We start from the raw sequence: 21,000 nt of genomic DNA on the forward strand, positions 1-21,000 counted from the left end.
TGAAATTAAAAGACGCTTACTCCTTGGAAGGAAAGTTATGACCAACCTAGATAGCATATTCAAAAGTAGAGATATTACTTTGCCAACAAAGGTCCGTCTAGTCAAGGCTATGGTTTGTCCTGTGGTCATGTATGGATGTGAGAGTTGGACTGTGAAGAAGGCTGAGCACCAAAGAATTGATGCTTTTGAACTGTGGTGTTGAAGAAGACTCTTGAGAGTCCCTTGGACTGCAAGGATATCCAACCAGTCCATTCTGAAGGAGATCAGCCCTGGGATTTCTTTGAAGGAATGATGCTAAAGCTGGAACTCCTGTACTTTGGCCACCTCATGCTAAGAGTTGACTCATTGGAAAAGACTCTGATGCTGGGAGGGATTGGGGGCAGGAGGAGAAGGGGATGACAGAGGGTGAGATGGCTGGATGGCATCACTGACTTGATGGACATGAGTCTGAGTGAACTCCGGGAGTTGGTGATGGACAGGGAGGCCTGGCGTGCTGCGACTCATGGGGTTGCAAAGAGTCGGACATGACTGAGTGACTGAACTGAAGTGATCTGAAACTGTAACAAGGAAAATTAAAAAACCTCTCAGGGCTTTTCATTTGTTTTCATTCTATATTTTTTCAAAGCATTTATGCATTTAACCATTTCAACAGGTATTTATTGAGGATTGACTATAGACGAGCCACTGTTCTGAGAACAGTGAATTCAGCCATGAGGAAACATAACCCCTAGAATTCCTCTCCATGGTGGGAGACTGACAATATGGAAAATAAACCTGAGTGCAAATACTGAGGATGAGAAGGAAAAGGAAGCTGCTCAGGGGGATGGAGAGTGAAGGAGGGAAGTGATTCCACACTGGGGTGTGAGGGCTCTGCTCAGAGGGCTGTGAGCAGATCTGGGGGGGAGGGGCAGGTGCTCAGGCAGACCTGGAGAGGCTGCTCCTCACAGAGGGAGGGGCGAGTGCAGGGGCCACGGTGAGATGCCCAAGGGGTTCACGGCAAGGAGGCCAGGAGAGCAGAGTAAGAATGAGGGGAGTAAGGGCAGAGACAGAGCAGGAGACTGGTATCACTGCCAGTAAAGGGGGGAGGGGAAGGGGAGGAGGGACCTGGTCTGAGGTTTTTAAGGAATCACTTCTGTGCTTTGCAATAAACAGACAGTAAGATTTTTTTTCGGGGGGGTGCGGGGGGAAAGATGAGGGTAGATACAAGTGAGGAGGCTACTAGAATAATTTAGGGAGCAGCAGAAATGGAGAGACAGGGTCACACTCCAGACATACTTGGAAGGTGGAGTCTGTAAAACCTGCTGACAGGACGGGTGTGGATTGTAAGAGAAGAGGACTGTGATGTTTGGGGTGAGGAAGGGGAAGGACAGGGTCACCATTTATTGAGTTGCAGAAGATGGTGGAGGCAGATTTAGGAAACTTCTCTTATGGACAAGCAGAAATGACCTCTCAGTGATATCACTGTGCAGCTGGATATGCAAGTGTGAAGGTCTGTGCTAGAGACACAGGTGTGAGAGCTAGTGGTCCAGGCTGGTGAAAACACAGGACTTGTTTTATCTTAAATTGCCAGTTTTTCTGATCTTGGTCTCCACTTCCGATTTTCAGAGAAGGGATGAAACCTGACCCGAGTCTTCACAGTGATACTTAAGGCAAGTCATAGTGTGACAGACGACGTCTGTCCAAGAAATGGGAACAGAAAAAGCAGGCTGGGCAGGAAAACCAAAAAGAAAGAAACAACATGCTGAGGGACACCAAGCAGATCAGTTGGACTAAGTAGATCCTTGCCCGTGGAAGCAGGAAACACTCAAAATTAAGAAGGATATGAAGTTTTGTCTTGAGGATCTGGGAATCTATCATAAGTTATATTTGAGTATTATTTAAGAAGTAGACAAATCAGTCTATTTTCCCCAGAGTACCTGGGAAAAAATTTTTTTAAATGACAAGAAAATCCCCAAAATGACCAGGTAACAATCAGGTTTAAGCTACACAGTTATTACATGGGAAATCTGTACTTCAAATTACCTATTAAACCACTCAGGCATCAACCTAAGATACACAGCAGTACCTTTCTGCAGATGACGCCCTCACTTCTGTCTCTAGAAGTATGAAATATGAAATATGCGGAGAAAGAAAAGTAGCACACTGGGGTCTCCATGATAAACAAGTCCTCTGATCTCCCTAAGTCTCATTTTCCTCTTCTACATAATGTGCTGCAGAAACCAGAATCACTAAACTCAAGCTGTGAGAATCGAAGGAAGTGTATGAACACCCTCCATAAAAGGAAAAAGGACATGAATTGATTATAACTTGCTATTGGTGACTGATGTCTATTTTCTCTTCAAACCAACAGTGGGATCCCACACACAGGGTGGATCACAATATGCAAAGCACACGACCACAAGGAAAAGACAGAGACTGTCTCCATCATAACCCTCCCTGACAGCCACAAGACATAAAGACACACACAGGTTTCTTGCTCACTCAGAGCTTAACTTGGGTGCATCCAATGAAGGGCAGCAATTGCTCTGCTGTGAAAATTCATTATGTCACTTCTTCTCTTTCTGGAGCTCAGAAATTAATACCATCTCTTGCTTTGGTTTTCATGAACAGCAACAAACCATTTTAAGATAGGTTCCAAGCCTTACACACACACACACACACACACACACACACACACACACACACACCTGAGTTACTTGGCCTCCATTTCACTAATAACAGTCCTTGCAAACTGTTCCACTTAGCTTTTATGCTTTGATTTTACATTGTTTTTGTTTCTTTCTCAAAATAGTAACATATCATAACACAAAAATCTTAACCATGCTCTAGAAAAGGCACATAAATCCACTCTTATAATTAGTACATGAGGGGATAGAAACAGGCTCTCTTCAACTCTGGTGGTAGGACTTCAAGTGTGTTGGTGACTCTGAAATTATTAATGCATGAGCCCCAGATGGGCACAGCATTTCAGAGGGTTTGAAGTAAAATCCAAGGCAGGTTAATTTCCCAGTCACCATTTTCTGATTAAATTAGAGGGAAAGGCCTGACTTGAGCATATATTACAATTCCTCCTACTGACAGGAAGGTGTTTTTATTCACGTTATTTTCCTCTAAGTTAAATTTCACCAATTTTCACTGAAAAAAAATACACAAATGAAAAGCAGACTAGGAAACAGTGACACTGGTTTGATGCCATCATCCAGAAGCTCACCCAAGGCCCTTCAGCGATGGTGGAGACTTACAGAAGAAACCCTGTTTTGTAGAAAGTTTTCACTTTCATGTCAGGTTCAAAGGATTTGCTAATAAAATAAGCCATTCGTTATATACAAATAAATAATACCAATATTTATTATAGAATTATCTAGCTTACTTTCAATATACTAATATTAAAAGAAAAGAGAAATAGAAACAGCAGAGGATACATCATCAAATTGGGTTCTGACCAACATCCAGACTCAAACAGTGCTGAGAAGTCCCATGACACAGCACATCTGGGGTCTCAATTTGTTACTGAATCCAAGTTCGCTCTGCTCGCCACACAGGCCAGAGAGACAAGGGGTTGAGGCCAGGAAGAAGAGAATTTATTTGGGGAGCCCACTGACTGAGAAGATGCCAAGCTAGCACCTCAAAATGACCATCTTATCGGGGTCTAGATGCCAGGTTCTTTTATAGATCAGAGATGGGGAGGTGTGGAAGCAAAGTAAAAAGGCCATTAATTTTGCAAATCTCCTAGAATGGCAAGATTCAGGCAGGGGATGTGTTAATTTCTTCCTTCCTGCCGTCTACAGGTGGTCAGGATTCTGAACAAATCCACTTTAGTTTAACAGGCAGAGGAACAGGATTCTCTGAGGTAGGACATTCAGTATGATTATAATAACAAAAGCAACAAAAAACAAGTCAAGGAAATAGTTTCAACATGGAGTCAGAATTGGCTTCTTCTCCACAATGAATCTGAGAAGGCAATGGCAACCCACTCCAGTACGCTTGCCTGGAAAATCCCATGGACGGAGGAGCCTGGAAGGCTGCAGTCCATGGGGTTGCTAAGAGTCGGGCACAACTGAGCGACTTCACTTTCACTTTTCACTTTCATGCATTGGAGAAGGAAATGGCAACCCACTCCAGTGTTCCTGCCTGGAGAATCCCAGGGACAGAGGAGCCTAGTGGGCTGCTGTCTATGTGGTCGCACAGAGTTGGACACAACTGAAGCGACTTAGCAGCAGCAGCTACAATGAATTGGGAAAAGGAGCCAAGTAGCACATCCGCTCTGTGGGTGAGATTTCAAACACTGCAGTTCAGTTGTTGTTGTTCAGTTGCTTAGTCGTATCTGACTCTTTGCGACCCCATAGACACAGCTCATCAGGCTTCCCTCTCCTTCACTATCTCCTGGAATTTGCTCAAACTCATGTCCATTGAGTCGATGATGCCATCCAACCATCTTATCCTCTGTTGCCTCCTTCTCCTCCTGCCCTCAATTTCTCCCATCAGGGTCTTTTCTAATGAGTCAGCTCTTCACATCAGGTAGCCAAAGTATTGGAGTTTTAGCTTCAGCATCAGTCCTTCCAATGAATATTTAGGGTTGATTTCCTTTCGCATTGACTGGTTTGATCTCCTTGCGGCAGTCCAGGGGACTCTCAAGAGTCTTCTCCAGCATCACAGTTCAAAAGTATCAACTGAACAACAACAAACACCGTGGAGAAGACTGCAGAAATGGTTAATGAGGGCCAGACGTGAGGCCCTGGTAGAAGAATGCTGTACTTTGGACTCAAACAGGAGGAGTCTGAGTCCCTCTTTTTTCACAGTTTTTTTTTTTTTTTTTTCCATTTGAAATTGCCCCTCCTCTCACAGCCTGTTAATATCCTGCCCATCTTTCCGGGCTCAGCCCAAACACACTCTCCCATGAAATCATCCTGGATTTATCTCTCTTCTTGTTGGGTTCCTAAGGCTGTGTTTACATCTCTTGTGAAGGACCCGTCTCATCCTGCTCCATCATTTATACACATGCAGACAGCTTTTCTCAGCCCCTGGGGGATAAGATCTGTGCACCAAGCACTGTGCTGGACCATAGTACTGATTATCTCTAAGCCTCACAACAAGCTGCACAGGAAGTACTGGCCCCATTTCACAGATGAGGAAACTGAGATTAAGTGAGGTCACATTACTGGTATGAGGACTGTTACCTGTTAAACAGAAGAGCTGGACTCTGAATCAGCTCATGTCAGTTCAGAGCCTTTTGCTCTTTCACATCACGCTGCCCAGGTCATGACTAAAGAGTGTATTTGAAATGAAGACAACACTAAACTAACTCAAGTCATGAAGGCCTCTATACCTAGACATAGAAGGATCAATTAACTTATTATCCTATGATTTTCCAGGCAATCTGAAAAGAAAATGTTCATGTTAGGGGAAGCACACTGACTGAAACCACCTACCCTGGCCAGGCACCACAGTAACCATTTGCATGAGGTCCTGGTAAGGAACATGGAACTAATAAGACACCACCCACCGGAAGAGTTCAGGAAAGGTCAAAAGGAGACGCCACCTGTCTGACCGCCTCCCAGAATCCTTCTCGATGGCATCCATCTTGGCTGAACAAGGCAGGCACCACCAGGAAGGACTCTGGATCAGAATGACTGGCTAAAGACAGCCCTGAAACTAATCCCATCACCATAAAACCCAAGACTGCGAGCCACATGGCAGAGCTGTTCTCCTGGGTTCCCTTACCCTACTGCTCTCCACTCAGGTGCCCTTTCCAGATAAAATGTCTTGCTTTGTCAGCACATGTATCTCCTCGGACAATTCATTTCTGAGTGTTAGACAAGAGCCCTGTTTTGGGCCCTGGAAGGGGTCCCCCTTCCTGCAACATTCATGCTGGCAGGAATGTGGTAAATATGAGATGAAAGTACAAGCTTATAGGCATCCAAGAGGGATTTGTAAGGTCAAGTGATCTATGTGGGAAAATATCAAATTAGAATTTATCAGCTTGACACCTTTAACTGTGTAATGCCTAAAAGTTTTTAAAAGCCTTAAAAATGTTTTGTAAAAACTTGTTTTTTTTTTTTAAAGCAACTTAAAACTCAAAACTTTTTAAAAATGGTTAAAGATGACATGCAGACCAATGTTACATATACTCTTGCTTATGGTAACAAAATATGTTTACTGTTGATTTATGTAATATAGTATATGTACAGCATCTATATAAATTATCAGCTCAAATAATGAAAGTTACATATATCAAGAAGATACCTTCTTTCTTACAAGTCACATTTTATGGATGTGACTTTACCAAAAACTGGTTGAGCTTACAATTAGAGGCTAATTTATTTTCAAAATTATTCTAACATTTATAGAGTGCTTGTTATGTCCCTAGCAATCAGGTGCTTTAAAATCACTATTGCATGTCTTTCTTGAAACAACCTTGTAAGATTGACAGTATTATTATCTCCATTTTACAAATGAAGAAACAGGTTTGTAAGGTTCAATCAGCCAAAACCACACACCTAGAAAACAGAGAAACTGAGACTCATTCTCTGAGTCTTCTGACTCCTGGGCCTTGGAGTTGACGTCATCAGCCTGAACTGATGTTGCCAATGGGATTATTTCATGTTTTATTAGAAGAATGTTTTCATCTGGATGAACTTAAACATTTACTTCAATTTGACCTAGTTTAATACATCTAGTTGTTATTGACATTCTAAGAAATGCTGTTTTCCAGTGCTTGTTCCTCTAGGACTTGGGGGATGTAGGAGGAGGAAGAACGTTGGGAACAAAATCTTGATTATACTTATAGGGATGTATGTGTGGATGGACAGATGTAGAGAAAGGGTTAGAATAGTAAGGACAGCGACAATTTACTGAAACCCTGATATGCCTGCATTTCACAGGCATGGCCTATAGCCTTTACAGTAACCTCACTCCTCCTGCTTTTAATAAGAAAGGAAACTGAGACAAACACTTAGAGATACCGCCTAGGACTGCTTCTTTCCAAAGGCCAAGCCTTTTCTACCGCACATATAGTCTCCGTATCTACAGGACAAAATACCTCCAGCACACCACTATTATGTGACCACATGATGCCCATCCACTGAGTCATGGATTCTAAAAGGAGATGAGCAGAGGATCATTACTCGTTAGGTGGTTCCCAGGTATCATAACGACCTTGCTGACCCCTGCTAATCAGAGCAGAGATGACACTTCAGAGCAGCAGCAAAACCTCCTGGAAACTTTCTGACCCAATATCCTCTTGAAATGTCAGAGGCCCAGGCAGGAAACAGAACATACCCAAAGTGACAGCAGGCAAGACTAAGCCACAACTCACCTCTTCACTACTTCTCTGCCCTGGGCCTCCCTTCCTGCCAAGGAGGGAATGGGCACGAGGGGCCTGCCTGCATGTCCTGACTATGCAGAGAACAGGAGAGCGGTCCATGTTTATAAACGTTACATCAAAGAATCGCTGTGCAGCCCAGTCCTGCAGGGCCCTTTCCCACCACAGTCTGTGCTGCACAGACTCCCAAGGATGGGTGAAGCCCTGGACGCTGCCCATATTACTGGTCCTGTCACCCCATGTGGCTGTGACAAAGCATTGGCCCCCAGGGAAACACTGAATATCAGCCACTGTCCAGCACCTGCTCTTTTGCAGAGACACTCAAATGTGGGGAGAAAGACAAGGCTGAGCTTCAACAGAAAGGCAAGGTCATAAAAGAAACACCCACACACTGGTCTGGGTCTCTGCAGTCTCATCTGGGCATCAGGAGGTTGACAGGATTAAGGTAAAGAGGAAACGCTTGAAATCTGTTTATTCCACACCCCACCTTCCAGCTTTATCCATCACCTGCTCTCCAAGCCTCGGTTTTACCAACTATAAAATGAAGATGGTAACACTGAAGATATTCATAAAGGATTAATAATTCATATACCCTTTTCTGGGTGCATCTCTGAGAAAGATAAATGGTTTGCATATAGACTCTAAATAAATGGGAGCTATTGTCTCAATGTTTTATGTTTGCCTTCCCCGTCTTTTCTTACACAGTATAAACACTATTTAATAAAAATCTTGCTGATTACTGCTAACTTGGCATTGGTTCTGCAAACACAATCTCCCATTAACCAACCACAGACCAGGAGAAAGAAACAAAAGAGTGAGCAATTCCGTTTTGTCCACATCATCAAAAATTGATATTCACCTGATAAAAGTTCAAGCATTACTCAAGCAAAATTACTGTTTCTTCAGAAAGCAGGTTTGGCGTCTCCACCACCACACCTTTGAAAGACAGTCCCAGCCTTTTCCTCACAGTATAAAAGATGTCCAGATCTGAACAGACCACAGGGGGAGCCCTTTAACACTATTGTTCATGGATTTTTACAACTCAAGAGAGTAAAATACTGTTTAATCTGTATTTATGTTTTTCTTTCTTTTTGCCAAATTACATTTTCCTATTAAGTAAGTTCAGTTTTCATCCTTCATTTACTAATTTCATCTAAATCCCAAGGTAGAGTTAAATGTTTCTTCTTGCCATTTTCTGTGAAACTCAATGCAATTTCTGAAAACAATCTCTCCCCCAATGAAATGAGGCAGGATTAAGAAGAAATTTTAAAGCATTACACTTTCTTTAATAAATTACAAGTCAAAACCAAGCAGAGAGGGAAACCTGGAGACTGAAAGAGACTGAGGAGGCACTAACCAAGTGCAGTGGGCACAACTCATGTGGAGTCTGATTCCATCAATGGTGAACAAGACTTCTCAGTGAGATGATTAGCAACATGTAAACACTAATGAGAAAGTTGATGGTATTCAGGAATTAGGGTAATTTTTCAGGTGAAATAATGTTGGTAATTTTTTTTTTCCAAAGGCTTTCCTATCTTTTAGACAAAAACAGATGAAATGTTTACAGATGGACTGACTAATCTGAGGTCTAGGATCTGCCCCAGAATAATAATGGGGTGGGGGTGGGGCTGGCAGAGGGCAGGGGTGGAGATGCAGCAAGACTGGCCACCAGCTGATCCTGGTTGGAGCTGGGGGTGGGTACATGAGGGATCATTACAGTATGCTCTCCGTTTTTACAAATTTTTGTAACTGTCCATTAAAAAAAAAAAAAAACTAAAACTGAATGAAGCTTCACCAAATGAAATAAAGGCATTCTGTGATTATCACATCAGAATTAAAACAACTGCGTATACAACTGCATGTTTACCCAGACCAGCTTAAAGCAACAATCAAAGACCTTTCAAATTTTTAAAAAAAGAACTATCAACAAACCTCATAGCTTAAGCCAACGCTATCATTTGAAATTTGAGTATATGCAGCTTACAAGTCATTACTCACCTCTTCCAAAGCACAAGCCTTTATTACTTCTTTATATAGCTCTTCTTCGTATTTCTTCCCAAATAAAATGTTACTTCTCACAGTTCCTGGAAACAGCCAGGGCTGCTGAGGAACATACGCAATCCTCCCGTGCACGCTGACCTTCCCCTGGCTCGGGGCCAGCTCCCCGAGCAGAGCACGTAACAGTGACGACTGAAACAGAGGGCAGCACATGCACACGTGAACAGGGAGCACTCAGGCCGGGACACACACGTTGCACAGTCCCCACCCTGGTGCTTGATCAAGGATATCAGAACAGGATAAAGTGCAGCTCTGAATATTGAAGGAAAAACATGGAAAAGAGCACTATTGGTCAATGTAAACTGAAGGTGGATGAGGAATATAAATACCATAACAATCTACCCTGCTTGAGTTTCCCCAGTGTGCTCTACTCAGCAAAGACTAAGAATGTGTAACATTCTTCTCTAGCAGAGCAGACCAGCAGGATGTGTACTTTCTGTTTAGTTCAGTCACTCAGTCATGTCCGATTCTTTGCAAGCCCATGAACCACAGCACTCCAGGCCTCCCTGTCCATCACCAACACCTGAAGTCCACCCAAACCCATGTCCATCGAGTTGGTGATGCCATCCAACCATCACCTTCTCTGTTGTCCCCTTCTCCCCCTGCCCTAAATCTTTTCCAGCATCAGGGTTTTTTCAAATGAGTCAGCTCTTCACATCAGGTGGCCAAAGTATTGGAGTTTCAGCTTCAACATCATTCCTTCCAATGAACACTCAGGACTGATCTCCTTTAGGATGGACTGATTGGATCGCCTTGCAATCCAAGGGACTCTCAAGAGTCTTTTCCAACACCATAGTTCAAAAACATCAATTCTTCGGTGCTCAGCTTTCTTCATAGTCCAACTCTCACATCCATACATGACCACTGGAAAAACCATAGCCTTGACTAGATGGACCTTTGTTGGCAAAGTAATATCTCTGCTTTTTAATATGCTATCTAAGTTGGTCATAACTTGCCTTCCAAGGAGCAACTGTCTTTTAATTTCATGGCTGCAATCACCATCTGCAGTGATTTTAGAGCCCAGAAAAATAGTCAGCCACTGTTTCCACTGTTTCCCCATCTATTTGCCATGAAGTGATGGGACCAGATGCCATGATCTCAGTTTTCTGAAAATTGAGCTTTAAACCAACATTTTCACTCTCCTCTTTCACTTTCATCAAAAAGCTCTTTAGTTCTTCTTCATTTTCTGCCTTATGGGTGGTGTCATCTGCATATCTGAGGTTATTGATATTTCTCCCGGTAATCTTGATTTCAGCTTGTGCTTCCTCCAGCCCAGTGTTTCTCATGATGTACTCTGCATATAAGGTAAATAAGCAGGGTGACAATATACAGCCTTGACGTACTCCTTTCCCTATTTGGAACCAGTCTGTTATTCCATGTCCAGTTCTAACTGTTGCTTCCTGACCTGCATACAGGTTTCTCAAGAGACAGGTCAGGTGGTCTGGTATTCCCATCTCTTTTAGAATTTTCCACAGTTTATTGTGATCCACACAGTCAAAGGCTTTGTTATAGTTAATAAAGCAGAAATAGATGTTTTTTTGGAACTCTCTTGCTTTTTCGTTGATCCAACAGATGTTGGCAATTTGATCTCTGGTTCCTCTGCGTATTCTAAAACCTACTTGAACATCTGGAAGTTCACGGTTCACGTACTGCTGAAGCCTGGCTTGGAGAATTTTAAGCATTACTTTACTAGCGTGTGAGATGGGTGCAATTGTGCGGTAGTTTGTGTGCTAGTTTCTGTATCTGATGTTTAATGCAGTTGTTTCTGCATCTGGATATCTGTTACTTGACAAATACTTGTTCTTAAAAAGGTATGTGGGGACTTTCCCTGGTGATCCTGTGGTTAAGAATCCACCTTCCATGATGTAGGAAAGGGATATTTAGGGAGTTTGGGATGGACATGTACACACTGCTATATTTAAAATGCATAACCAACAAGGACTTACTGTATAGCACATGGAACTCTACTCAATGCTTTGTGGCAGCCTGAATGGGAGGGGAGTTTGTCCGAGAATGGATACATGTGTATATATGTATGGTTGAAAGATACCCTTCATTGTTCACCTGAAACTATCACAACACTGTTAATTGGCTATATCCCAATATAAAATTAAAAATTTATAAAAATTTTAAATTTTTATAATTTTAAAAAATTAATAATTATACCCAGATAATAAAGAAAAAAAAAAAGAATCTGTTTTCCAATGCCAGGGGCTCTGCTTAGATACATGGTCAGGGAACTAAGATCCCACATGCCCCAGGGCAACAAGGCCAACACACAATTAGAGAGCCCATGTACTGCAACTAAGACCCAATTCAGCCAAATAAATAAATACTCTTTTTTAACTTAAAGCGATGCATGAAGAATATATCCAAAGATTATTAATTAAGAGAACTCTGAGGTTGTTGTGGTCAAAGAGTTAAAGTCCATCATGCCTAGGGAGCTCAAATTCAGTGCTCTGTAACAACCTAGAGGAGTGCAAGGTGGGAGGGAGGTTCAAGAGATAGGGGACAGACATATACCTACAGCTGATTCATGTTGATGCATGGCAGAGACTGACACAATATTGTAAAGCAATTATCATCCAATTAAAAATTTAAAAAAATTTAAATGTAAAATAAATACATAAATTTTTTAAAGAAATATAAATAAATAAATATTTTTAAAAATCCATCATAGAGGTAATCATCTCCCTCTAGTGTACAAATCCCACATTTAGGTTTCTGTATTTTGTTGTGCAAAACACAGGAGACTAAGTGCATGTACACACGTCCTTCAAATCTGTTGTAACACACAGAAGCGGCATGTCTATGTCCACACCATCAGAGCACTCACCACACTGAGCTGAAATAATCTGCCTGCATATCTGTCTCACCTCAGAATCCGGTTGCCTCTGAAAGACAGAGGCGTCGGGTCTGGCTCACGTCTGTACCTTGAGCTCTACCACACGGCTGCACATTCACTTACATGTGCACTGATGGGAACAAGTAAAGTCACATGAGGAAATGCTCAGAGCTTCTGGCAAGAGCCTTCACCACCTCCAGACTTCCTGGAGGGGCCACTGTGACAAAAAGAAGTCCCCACTGTCTCCGTCTATCCTGACCAGCTATCACATCAATAATTTCCTTCACTGAAACAGCCAAACTCCCCACAAGCAGTTCCCAACTGTGCAACATGAAACATCAAGAAGGAAAACACAGTGTATGTTTATCCAGACTTATTTGGCCATGAAACCTTCTTGCAAACTAACATTCTATGGAACACATCTAGAGAAACACTGTTCTAGACACACCCACTTCAAACCGTGTCACACTCAGCTGTGGGCTCCACTCTGAGAATTTAACAGGAGCTGCAGCATTGCGTCAAATTGACAAAAGGCATCACAACTTACCTTTCCTGCTCCCACAGGTCCAACCACAGTCAACAGTTCACCTGGTCTGACGGTAAACGAAAGGCCTTTTAGGGTTGGTGATTTCGATTCCTGCAAATTAAAGTTTATAAAAACACACTCATTTCAACAAAGTAACACAAATTACTTCAGGAAGTAGTTAAAAATAATATAATAGTCATTGATATGCTAATATACCTTCCCTGGTGACTTCCCCTGTGGCTCAGCTGGTAAGGAATCTGCCTGCAATGTAGGAGACCTGGGTTGGGAAGATCCCCTGGAGAAGGGAATAGCTACCCACTCCAGTATTCTGGCCTGGAGAATTCCATAGTCCATGGGGGTTGCAAAGAGTCAGACATGACTAACTTTCAATTTCATGCTAATATAGCCCACAATTTTTATCCTTCTTATTTTAAGATACTGTGTCCTGAAGGCCTTTTCATCCAAACCTATCTCTTTGGGGGTTTGAAGCAGCTATAATTGCCTTTAGGAAGATACTTTCTTTCACCAGATTTCCATACAAACACAGCTTTAGACACCCACAGAATTCAAGTAGTAGAGATGACAAGGTACCTGCCTGAAATGCAAACTGCATGATGCACACGAACTTATTAATATAATGTACTTAGAATATTCAGGGGGAGGTTTTTAATCATTTATAAGTTTTCATCATGACCTTTGGTTTTACCTGTCTATCTCATTAATCTTCACAAGGTGGCAGCATAAGTACCTAGCATGCCTGGTCTTTTAATAAATAATTTGAAATCACTAATCTCTCCATTTTCATTCGATATAGAATAAACCTCAGTAATGCTCAGCAAGCAAAAGGGCACTTTATATGAAGAAGTCACATATGCTAAATTAACTGTTATAAGTAACGGTCAGAGCTCTAATTTAACGAGAGCTCTAATATAACACCAACAACAAAATAATGAAGAATAAAGAAATTAATTATGACATCACGGGTCAGAGTGATAAAGCCTCAATTTTATATGTGATACATGCATTACCTATTCTGGCTAAATAGGAGCAATAAATTGCTTCTACTACAAGGAAAACAAAAAACATGGATGTACACGAGACAGTGCATAGTCCAATATGACAGAGAAGGAAAAGTACCATCATGCCAATCACAGGACATATTCCTGAAAGACTTAGGGTGTCTGTACATCTTTACACATCTAAATTTTAAGAGAATTCCCAGTAACTGCTTTGTTTAAGAAACAAACACACACACACACACCCCCAATGGTTACATATGATTAAGTAAAAGTCTGGATAATCTTCAAATTGAATTTTATTTTTCTGGAAAGAACTGAATTGATTAAAAAATGTTCCCATACTAAAAAAATTTCACAATGATTTTTCATCACCAAAAAACTTGCTCTAGATTTTAGGAATTAAAAATCAATAAAAAGCTAGATTTTAATACATGAGAAAGATTTTTTAAGCTTTTTAAATTTCTCCACTTTTTTCTTCCTGCCTGAAACTTAGGATTCCTATTTTACTACTTTTCACTCAGTTATGACTACAAAATAGTGAACTACCTACAAACATCAGCTTCCCATCACAGCCCCTCAGACGGTCAGGGCCAGAAGAGTTCCCTCCCTGTTCAGGCTTCAGTATCCAGCACTGCTCTAGGATGACCAGAAGGGGGCAGCACTCGACAGCTCAGAGGCACTGGGTCCCCTCCCCCACTGGTTATCCAGGCCTCAGGGGAAACTGACTCAACAAAACACCATCAGCTGAGCCCCAACTCTGTGCAGATACAGTTCCAAACCCCTGTCCCATGAGATCTGGAGGCCCCCACAGAACCTTTATTTTGCTTTTTTTCTTATTTTGGCTGCACTGGGTCTTTGTTGCCATGTGTGGGCTTAGTTGCTCCAGAGCATATGAGATCTTAGTTCCTCATCCAGGGGTGGAACCCGAGTCTACTGCATTGGAAGGTGGATTCTTAACCACTGGACCACTAGCGAAGTCCCTGGGGCCATTTATATTAAAGCTGAGATCTTCCTCACCTGTCCACCTGGCTGTATAGTGAGAAGGTTACAGAGCTCATGTCTATCTCCTGCCTCCCAACCCAGCAGGGGCTTCGTTCAGATTCATCTTCTCTCCAAAACTCCCAATGTCTGTGCTTCTCCCCCTTTCAAGGGCTCTCTCACCCATGACCTATGACAGCCCCTAATTACTAATGATGCCAGCAAGGGGCACAGTCCTTCCATAGGCGAGGCCAGGACAACAGAACAGGGTGTTCTGTACTAAGGGCTAGAAGTCTGAGAACATGATATTCAGCTCTTGAAAGAACAAAATAGTTCATTTGAAAATGCTGCATAGTTTGGTACAAAAGAAATTAAGTGGACACCTGTACACAATGTGGGGGTGTGTGTAGGGGACAAAAGGACAGACACAGCATTGGGTGCCCCAGTTCCACTTGAACACCTGCATAGAGGACACGATGTCCAGGCTCTCCCACCTGCTGCTCTGGGCATGGGCTGCCTGGACATACTCTGTGTGATGACCACGGCTCAAGGCACCACCGTGGCCCTGAATGTAACTACATACCCAGCTTTACTGACCACCACCACGAGAGCCCCAATGCCGTGGCTCCTCAGGGTCACCTCTCCAGCACCAGAAACCTAGAGAAACGACAACAGCTATGTCTCCTGTTTAGATGCTAAGGCTGCTAATACTACCTGCTTTTGTATTGAATGAAAGGCAAAAGCTACTGTTCAGATAATTCAACATTAGTGACTGCCAGGTGGTGAAAACAGCTGACACACTATAGCAACCACCATGAAAACCGCAGAGCTGCTTTCCCCACCTCAGCTCCCACTATAGCTACTCTCAGCCACAACTAACACCACTCTATCTACAACCTCACATCCTGTGCCAAAGCCAGCCTTTGATGCAACCAGTTTCTTTCGAGGAAATGTCCTTATCCTGGGTGCGTGACTTTCTTTCTAATCAGCTCAGTTCAGTTCAGTCGCTCAGTCACGTCCAGATCTTTGCGATCCGATGAACTGCAGCACACGAAGCCTCCCTGTCCATCACCAATTCCCAGAGTTTACCCAAACCCATGTCCATAGAGTTAGTGATACCATCCAGCCATCTCATCCTCTGTCATCCCCTTCTCCTGCCCTCAATCTTTCCCAGCATCAGGGTCATTTCAAGTGAGACAGCTCTTTGAATCAGGTGGCCAAAGTATTGGAGTTTCAGCTTCAACATCAGTCCTTCCAATCAACACTCAGGAATGATCTCCTTTAGGATAGACTGGTTGGATCTCCTTGCAGGCCAAGGGACTCTCAAGAGTCTTCAACACCACAGTTCAAAAGCATCAGTTCTTCTGCGGTCAGATTTCTTTATACTCCAACTCTCACATCCATACATGACTACTGGAAAAACCATGGCCTTGACTAGTCAGACCTTTGTTGGCAAAGTAATGTCTCTGCTTTTTAATATACTGTCTAGTTTGGTCATAACTTTCCTTGCAAGGAGTAAGCCTCTTTTAATTTCATGGCTACAATCACCATCTGCAGTGATTTTGGAGCCCAAAATAATAGTCTGACACTTTTTCCACTGTTTCCCCATCCATTTCCCATAAAGTGATGGGACCAGATGCCATGATCTTCATTTTCTGAATGTTGAGCTTTAAGCCAACTTTTTCACTCTCCTCTTTCACTTTCATCAAGAGGCTCTTTAGTTCTTCACTTTCTGCCATGAGGGTGGTGTCATCTGCATATCTGAGGATACTGATATTTCTTGATTCCAGCTTGTGCTTCCTCCATCCCAGCGTTTCTCATGATGTACCCTGCATAGAAGTTAAATAAGCAGGGTGACAATATACAGCCTTGATGTACTCCTTTTCCTATTTGGAACCAGTCTGTTGTTCCATGTCCAGCTCTAACTTGCTTCCTGACCTGCATACAGGTTTCTCAAGAGACAGGTCAGGTGATCTGGTATTCCCATCTCTTTCAGAATTCTCCACAGTTTATAGTGATCCACACAGAAAAGGCTGTGGCATAGTCAATAAAGCAGAAATAGATGTTTTTCTGGAATTCTCTTACTTTTTCGAAGATCCATAGGATGTTGGCAATTTGATCTCTGGTTCCTCTGCCTTTTCTAAAACTAGCATGAACAATGGAAGTTCACGGTTCATTTATTGCTGAAGCCTGGCTTGGATATTTTTGAGCATTACTTTACTAGCGTGTGAGATGAGTACAATTGTGCAGTATTTTGAGTATTCTTTGGTATTGCCTTTCTTTGAGATTGGGAATGAAAACTGCCCTTTTCCAGTCCTGTGGCCACTGCTGAGTTTTCCAAATTTGCTGGCATATTGAGTGCAGCACTTTCATAGCATCAACTTTTAGGATTTGAAATAGCTCAACTGGAATTCCATCACCTCCACTAGCTTTGTTCGTAGTGGTGCTTCCTAAGGCCCACTTAACTTCACATTCCAGGATGTCATCTGAGTTAAATTCACCCATTCCAGTCCATCTTAGTTTACTGATTCCTAGAATGTCAATGTTCACTCTTGATACCTTCTGTTGACCACTTCCAATTTGCCTTGATTCATGGACCTAACATTCCAGGTTCCTATGCAATATTACTCTTTACAATATCTGACTTTGCTTCTATCACCAGTCACATCCACAACTGGGTGTTTTTTTTTTTTTGCTTTGGTTCTGTCCCTTCATTCTATCTGGAGTTATTTCTGCACTTATCTCCAGTAGCATACTGGGCACTTACCGACCTGGGGAGTTCATCTTTCAGTGTCCTATTTTCACCTATTCATACTCTTCATGGGGTTCTCAAAGGAAGAATACCGAAGTGCTTTGCCATTACATCTGATAGACAGAGTGCCTGATGAACTATGGACGGAGGTTAGTGACACTGTACAGGAGACAGGGATCAAACCATCCCCATGGAAAAGAAATGCAAAAAAGCAAAATGGCTGTCTGAGAAGGCCGTACAAATAGCTGTGAAAAGGAGAGAAGCCAAAAGCAAAGGAGAAAAGGAAAGATATACCCATTTGAATGCAGTGTTACAAAGAAGAGCAAGGAGAGGTAAGAAAGACTTCCTCAGGGATCAATGCAAAGAAATAGAGGAAAACAATAGAATGGGAAACACTAGAGATCTCTTCAAGAAAATTAGAGATACCAAGGGAATATTTCATGCAAAGAGGGGCTCAATAAAGGACAGGAATGGTATGGACCTAACAGAAGCAGAAGCTATTAAGAAGAGGTGGCAAGAATACACAGAAGAACTGTACAAAAAAAATCTTCACAATCCAGATAATCATGATGGTGTGATCACTCACACTCACCTAGATCCAGACATCCTGGAATGTGAAGTTAAGTGGGCCTTAAGAAGCATCACTACAAACAAAGCTAGCAGAAGTGGTGGGATTTGAGTTGAGGTATTTCAAATCCTAAAAGGTGATGCTGTGAAAGTGCTGTACTCAATATGCCAGCAAATTTAGAAAACTCAGCTGTGGCCACAGGACTGGAAAAGGTCAGTTTTCATTCCAATCCTTAAGAAAGGCAATGCCAAATAATGCTCAAACTACCGTACAATTGCACTCATCTCACACGCTAGTAAAGTAATGCTCAAAATTCTCCAAGCCAGGCTTCAGCAGTACATGAACTGTGAACTTCCATTGTTCATGCTGGTTTTAGAAAAGGCAGAGGAACCAGAGATCAAATTGCCAATATCCTCTGGATCAAAGAAAAAACAAGAGAGTTCCAGAAAAACATCTATTTCTGCTTTATTGACTATGCCACAGCCTTTTCTGTGTGGATCACTATAAACTGTGGAGAATTCTGAAAGAGATGGGAATACCAGACCACCTGACCTGTCTCTTGAGAAACCTGTATGCAGGTCAGGAAGTAACAGTTAGAACTGGACATGGAACAACAGACTGGTTCCAAATAGGAAAAGGAGTACGTCAAGGCTGTATATTGTCCCCCTGCTTATTTAACTTATATGCAGCGTACATCATGAGAAACGCTGGGCTGGAAGAAGCACAAGCTGGAATCAAGATTGCCGGGAGAAATATCAATATCCTCAGATATGCAGATGACACCACCTTTATGGCAGAAAGTAAAGAGGAACTAAAGAGCCTCTTGATGAAAGTGAAAGAGGAGAGTGAGAAAGTTGGCTTAAAATTCAACATTCAGAAAACGAAGATCATGGCATCTGGTCCCATCACTTCATGGAAAATGGATGGGGAAACAGTGGAAACAGTGTCAGACTTTATTTTTGGGCAGTCCAAAATCATTGCAGATGGTGCTGGCAGCCATGAAATTAAAAGACGCTTACTCCTTGGAAGGAAAGTTATGACCAACCTAGATAGCATATTAAAAAGCAGAGATATTACTTTGCCAACAAAGGTCCATCTAGTCAAGGCTATGGTTTTTCAATTGTTCATGTATGGATGTGAGAGTTGGACTGTGAAGAAAGCTGAGCACCAAAGAATTGATGCTTTTGAACTGTGGTGTTGGAGAGGACTCTTGAGAGTGCCTTGGACTGTAAGAAGACCCAACCAGTCCATCCTAAAGGAGATCAGTCCTGGGTATTCATTAGAAGCTGAAATCAATACTTTGGACACCTCATGCGAAGAGCTGACTCATTGGAAAAGACCTTGATGCTGGGAAGGATTGGGTGCAGGAGGAGAAGGGGACAACGGAGGACGAGATGGCTGGATGGCATCACCGACTCGATGGACTTTAGTGTGGGTAAACTCCGGGAGTTGGTGATGGACAGGGAGGCTTGGCATCTGCGATTCATGTGGTAGCAGAGAATCATACATGACTGTGTGACTGAACTGAACTGAACTGTACCTCTATGAGGCAAGAAGGAAGCTGTTTTAGAATCATTTACTAACTCTTTAATGAGACAGTCATTTTAAGTTTTGACACAGGAAATGGGAGTGGTATAATTTCAGAGAAAAATTTCAGTTGATTAGGTTACTGTAGATTTTTAATGATGATTGCCCTGAGTAAACAGATCACAGTTTTTCTTTCTTCTGTATCCTTTCTCAGTTTTTATTTCTGTGGTATGATAAGCATGCATACTTTCATTTCTTTAGTTTCCTTATGAATCATTAGTTTTTACAAGTTTAGAGAGATTCTTCTTCCCTGCCTTTAACACACAGGATTAGTTCAGGGGCTTCAGTTTAAAACGAGCTTTTGCTCACTAAGTATCCAGGTCCTTAAGGCTTTTTTTTTTTTTAGTTTCTTTATCCTATAGTGCCTGAATTTAGCACTTGGTTTTCAATATTTTAATGTAAGAAATGACAAGTTGCTTTTGACCATTTCTTAAGCCAGAATTCCCTACATTTAGATAATTAAACGTTCATAAGATGAAGATTTACTATTTCGTCATTGCTTGTTAGTACAGCTATAGTTTGTTTTATTTGAAAGTTTATGCATATCCCTAATGTTTTCAAGTGCCTTAATTGTTTAGTATCTCTGGCTTCAAAGGTTTCTGGGAAAAGGTATGCTTACCTCACATTTTTGTTTCTCAGTAGTAACAGTGTAGGTACCCCACAAAAATTTTATTAGGGTACCATGGCTGATAGTTTTTAGTGAATGCAATCCCAGGGACGGGGGAGCCTGGTGGGCTGCTGTCTGTGGGGTCGCACGAGTCGGACATGACTGAGTGACTTAGCAATAACATAAGAGATAAGATTCAGTTGAAAATATTTAGAATTTTCATTCCCCCAAAGTGGTAAAAATTAGCTGCAATAGCACAATTATCATTTACCTAGATAGGAATACCTTTGTGTTGCTTTGCTAAGTCACTTCAGGCATGTCCGACTCTGACCCTATGGGTTGTAGCCCACCAGGCTCTTCTGTCCATGGGATTCTCCAGGCAAGAATCCTGGAGTGGGCTGCCATTTCCTTCTCCAAGGAAACCTTGCCACATATTAATGTTAACATGGTAGCTATTTTTGTGAAAATGTAGCTGATGAAGCCTCTCATCTCTGTAATTCTTAATACTGCTCTAACAGAATCATAATATGCAATTAGTTAGATTTTACAAGAAGAGCCTTACTGCAGAACTCACAACCTTTTCTCCTCTTCCTTTAGCACTTTAGTATCCTGAGTTATTAATATTTTTATTAAAATCATTGCGTTATTAACAATTTGGATTTTTTTTTTTACTCTAGAAGGTATATAGAAACCTTTTCAGATTTTTCATCTGATTTATTCACATAGGTTGTAGTACAAC

At 42.0% G+C, this 21,000-nt stretch overlaps 1 protein-coding gene across 1 annotated transcript in view; it reads right to left on the reverse strand.

The window, feature by feature from the left end:
* The window catches only part of LOC147361943 (ATP-binding cassette sub-family C member 4-like), a 211,428-nt gene that overhangs the window by 161,433 nt on the left and 28,995 nt on the right, over positions 1-21,000 (reverse strand). The window contains exons 9-10 of the mRNA XM_086328429.1: positions 12,772-12,861; positions 9,320-9,511 (exon numbers count right to left, since the gene is read on the reverse strand). Coding sequence (XP_086184555.1) covers positions 9,320-9,511; positions 12,772-12,861 — 282 coding nt within the window. The remainder of the gene's footprint in view (positions 1-9,319; positions 9,512-12,771; positions 12,862-21,000) is intronic.

The sequence above is a fragment of the Bos grunniens genome, chromosome 12 (genome assembly GCF_055505025.1).
Source record: "Bos grunniens cultivar Pamir isolate PY7600 chromosome 12, Bosgru_T2T1.0, whole genome shotgun sequence".
Taxonomy (NCBI): Eukaryota; Metazoa; Chordata; class Mammalia; order Artiodactyla; family Bovidae; genus Bos; species Bos grunniens.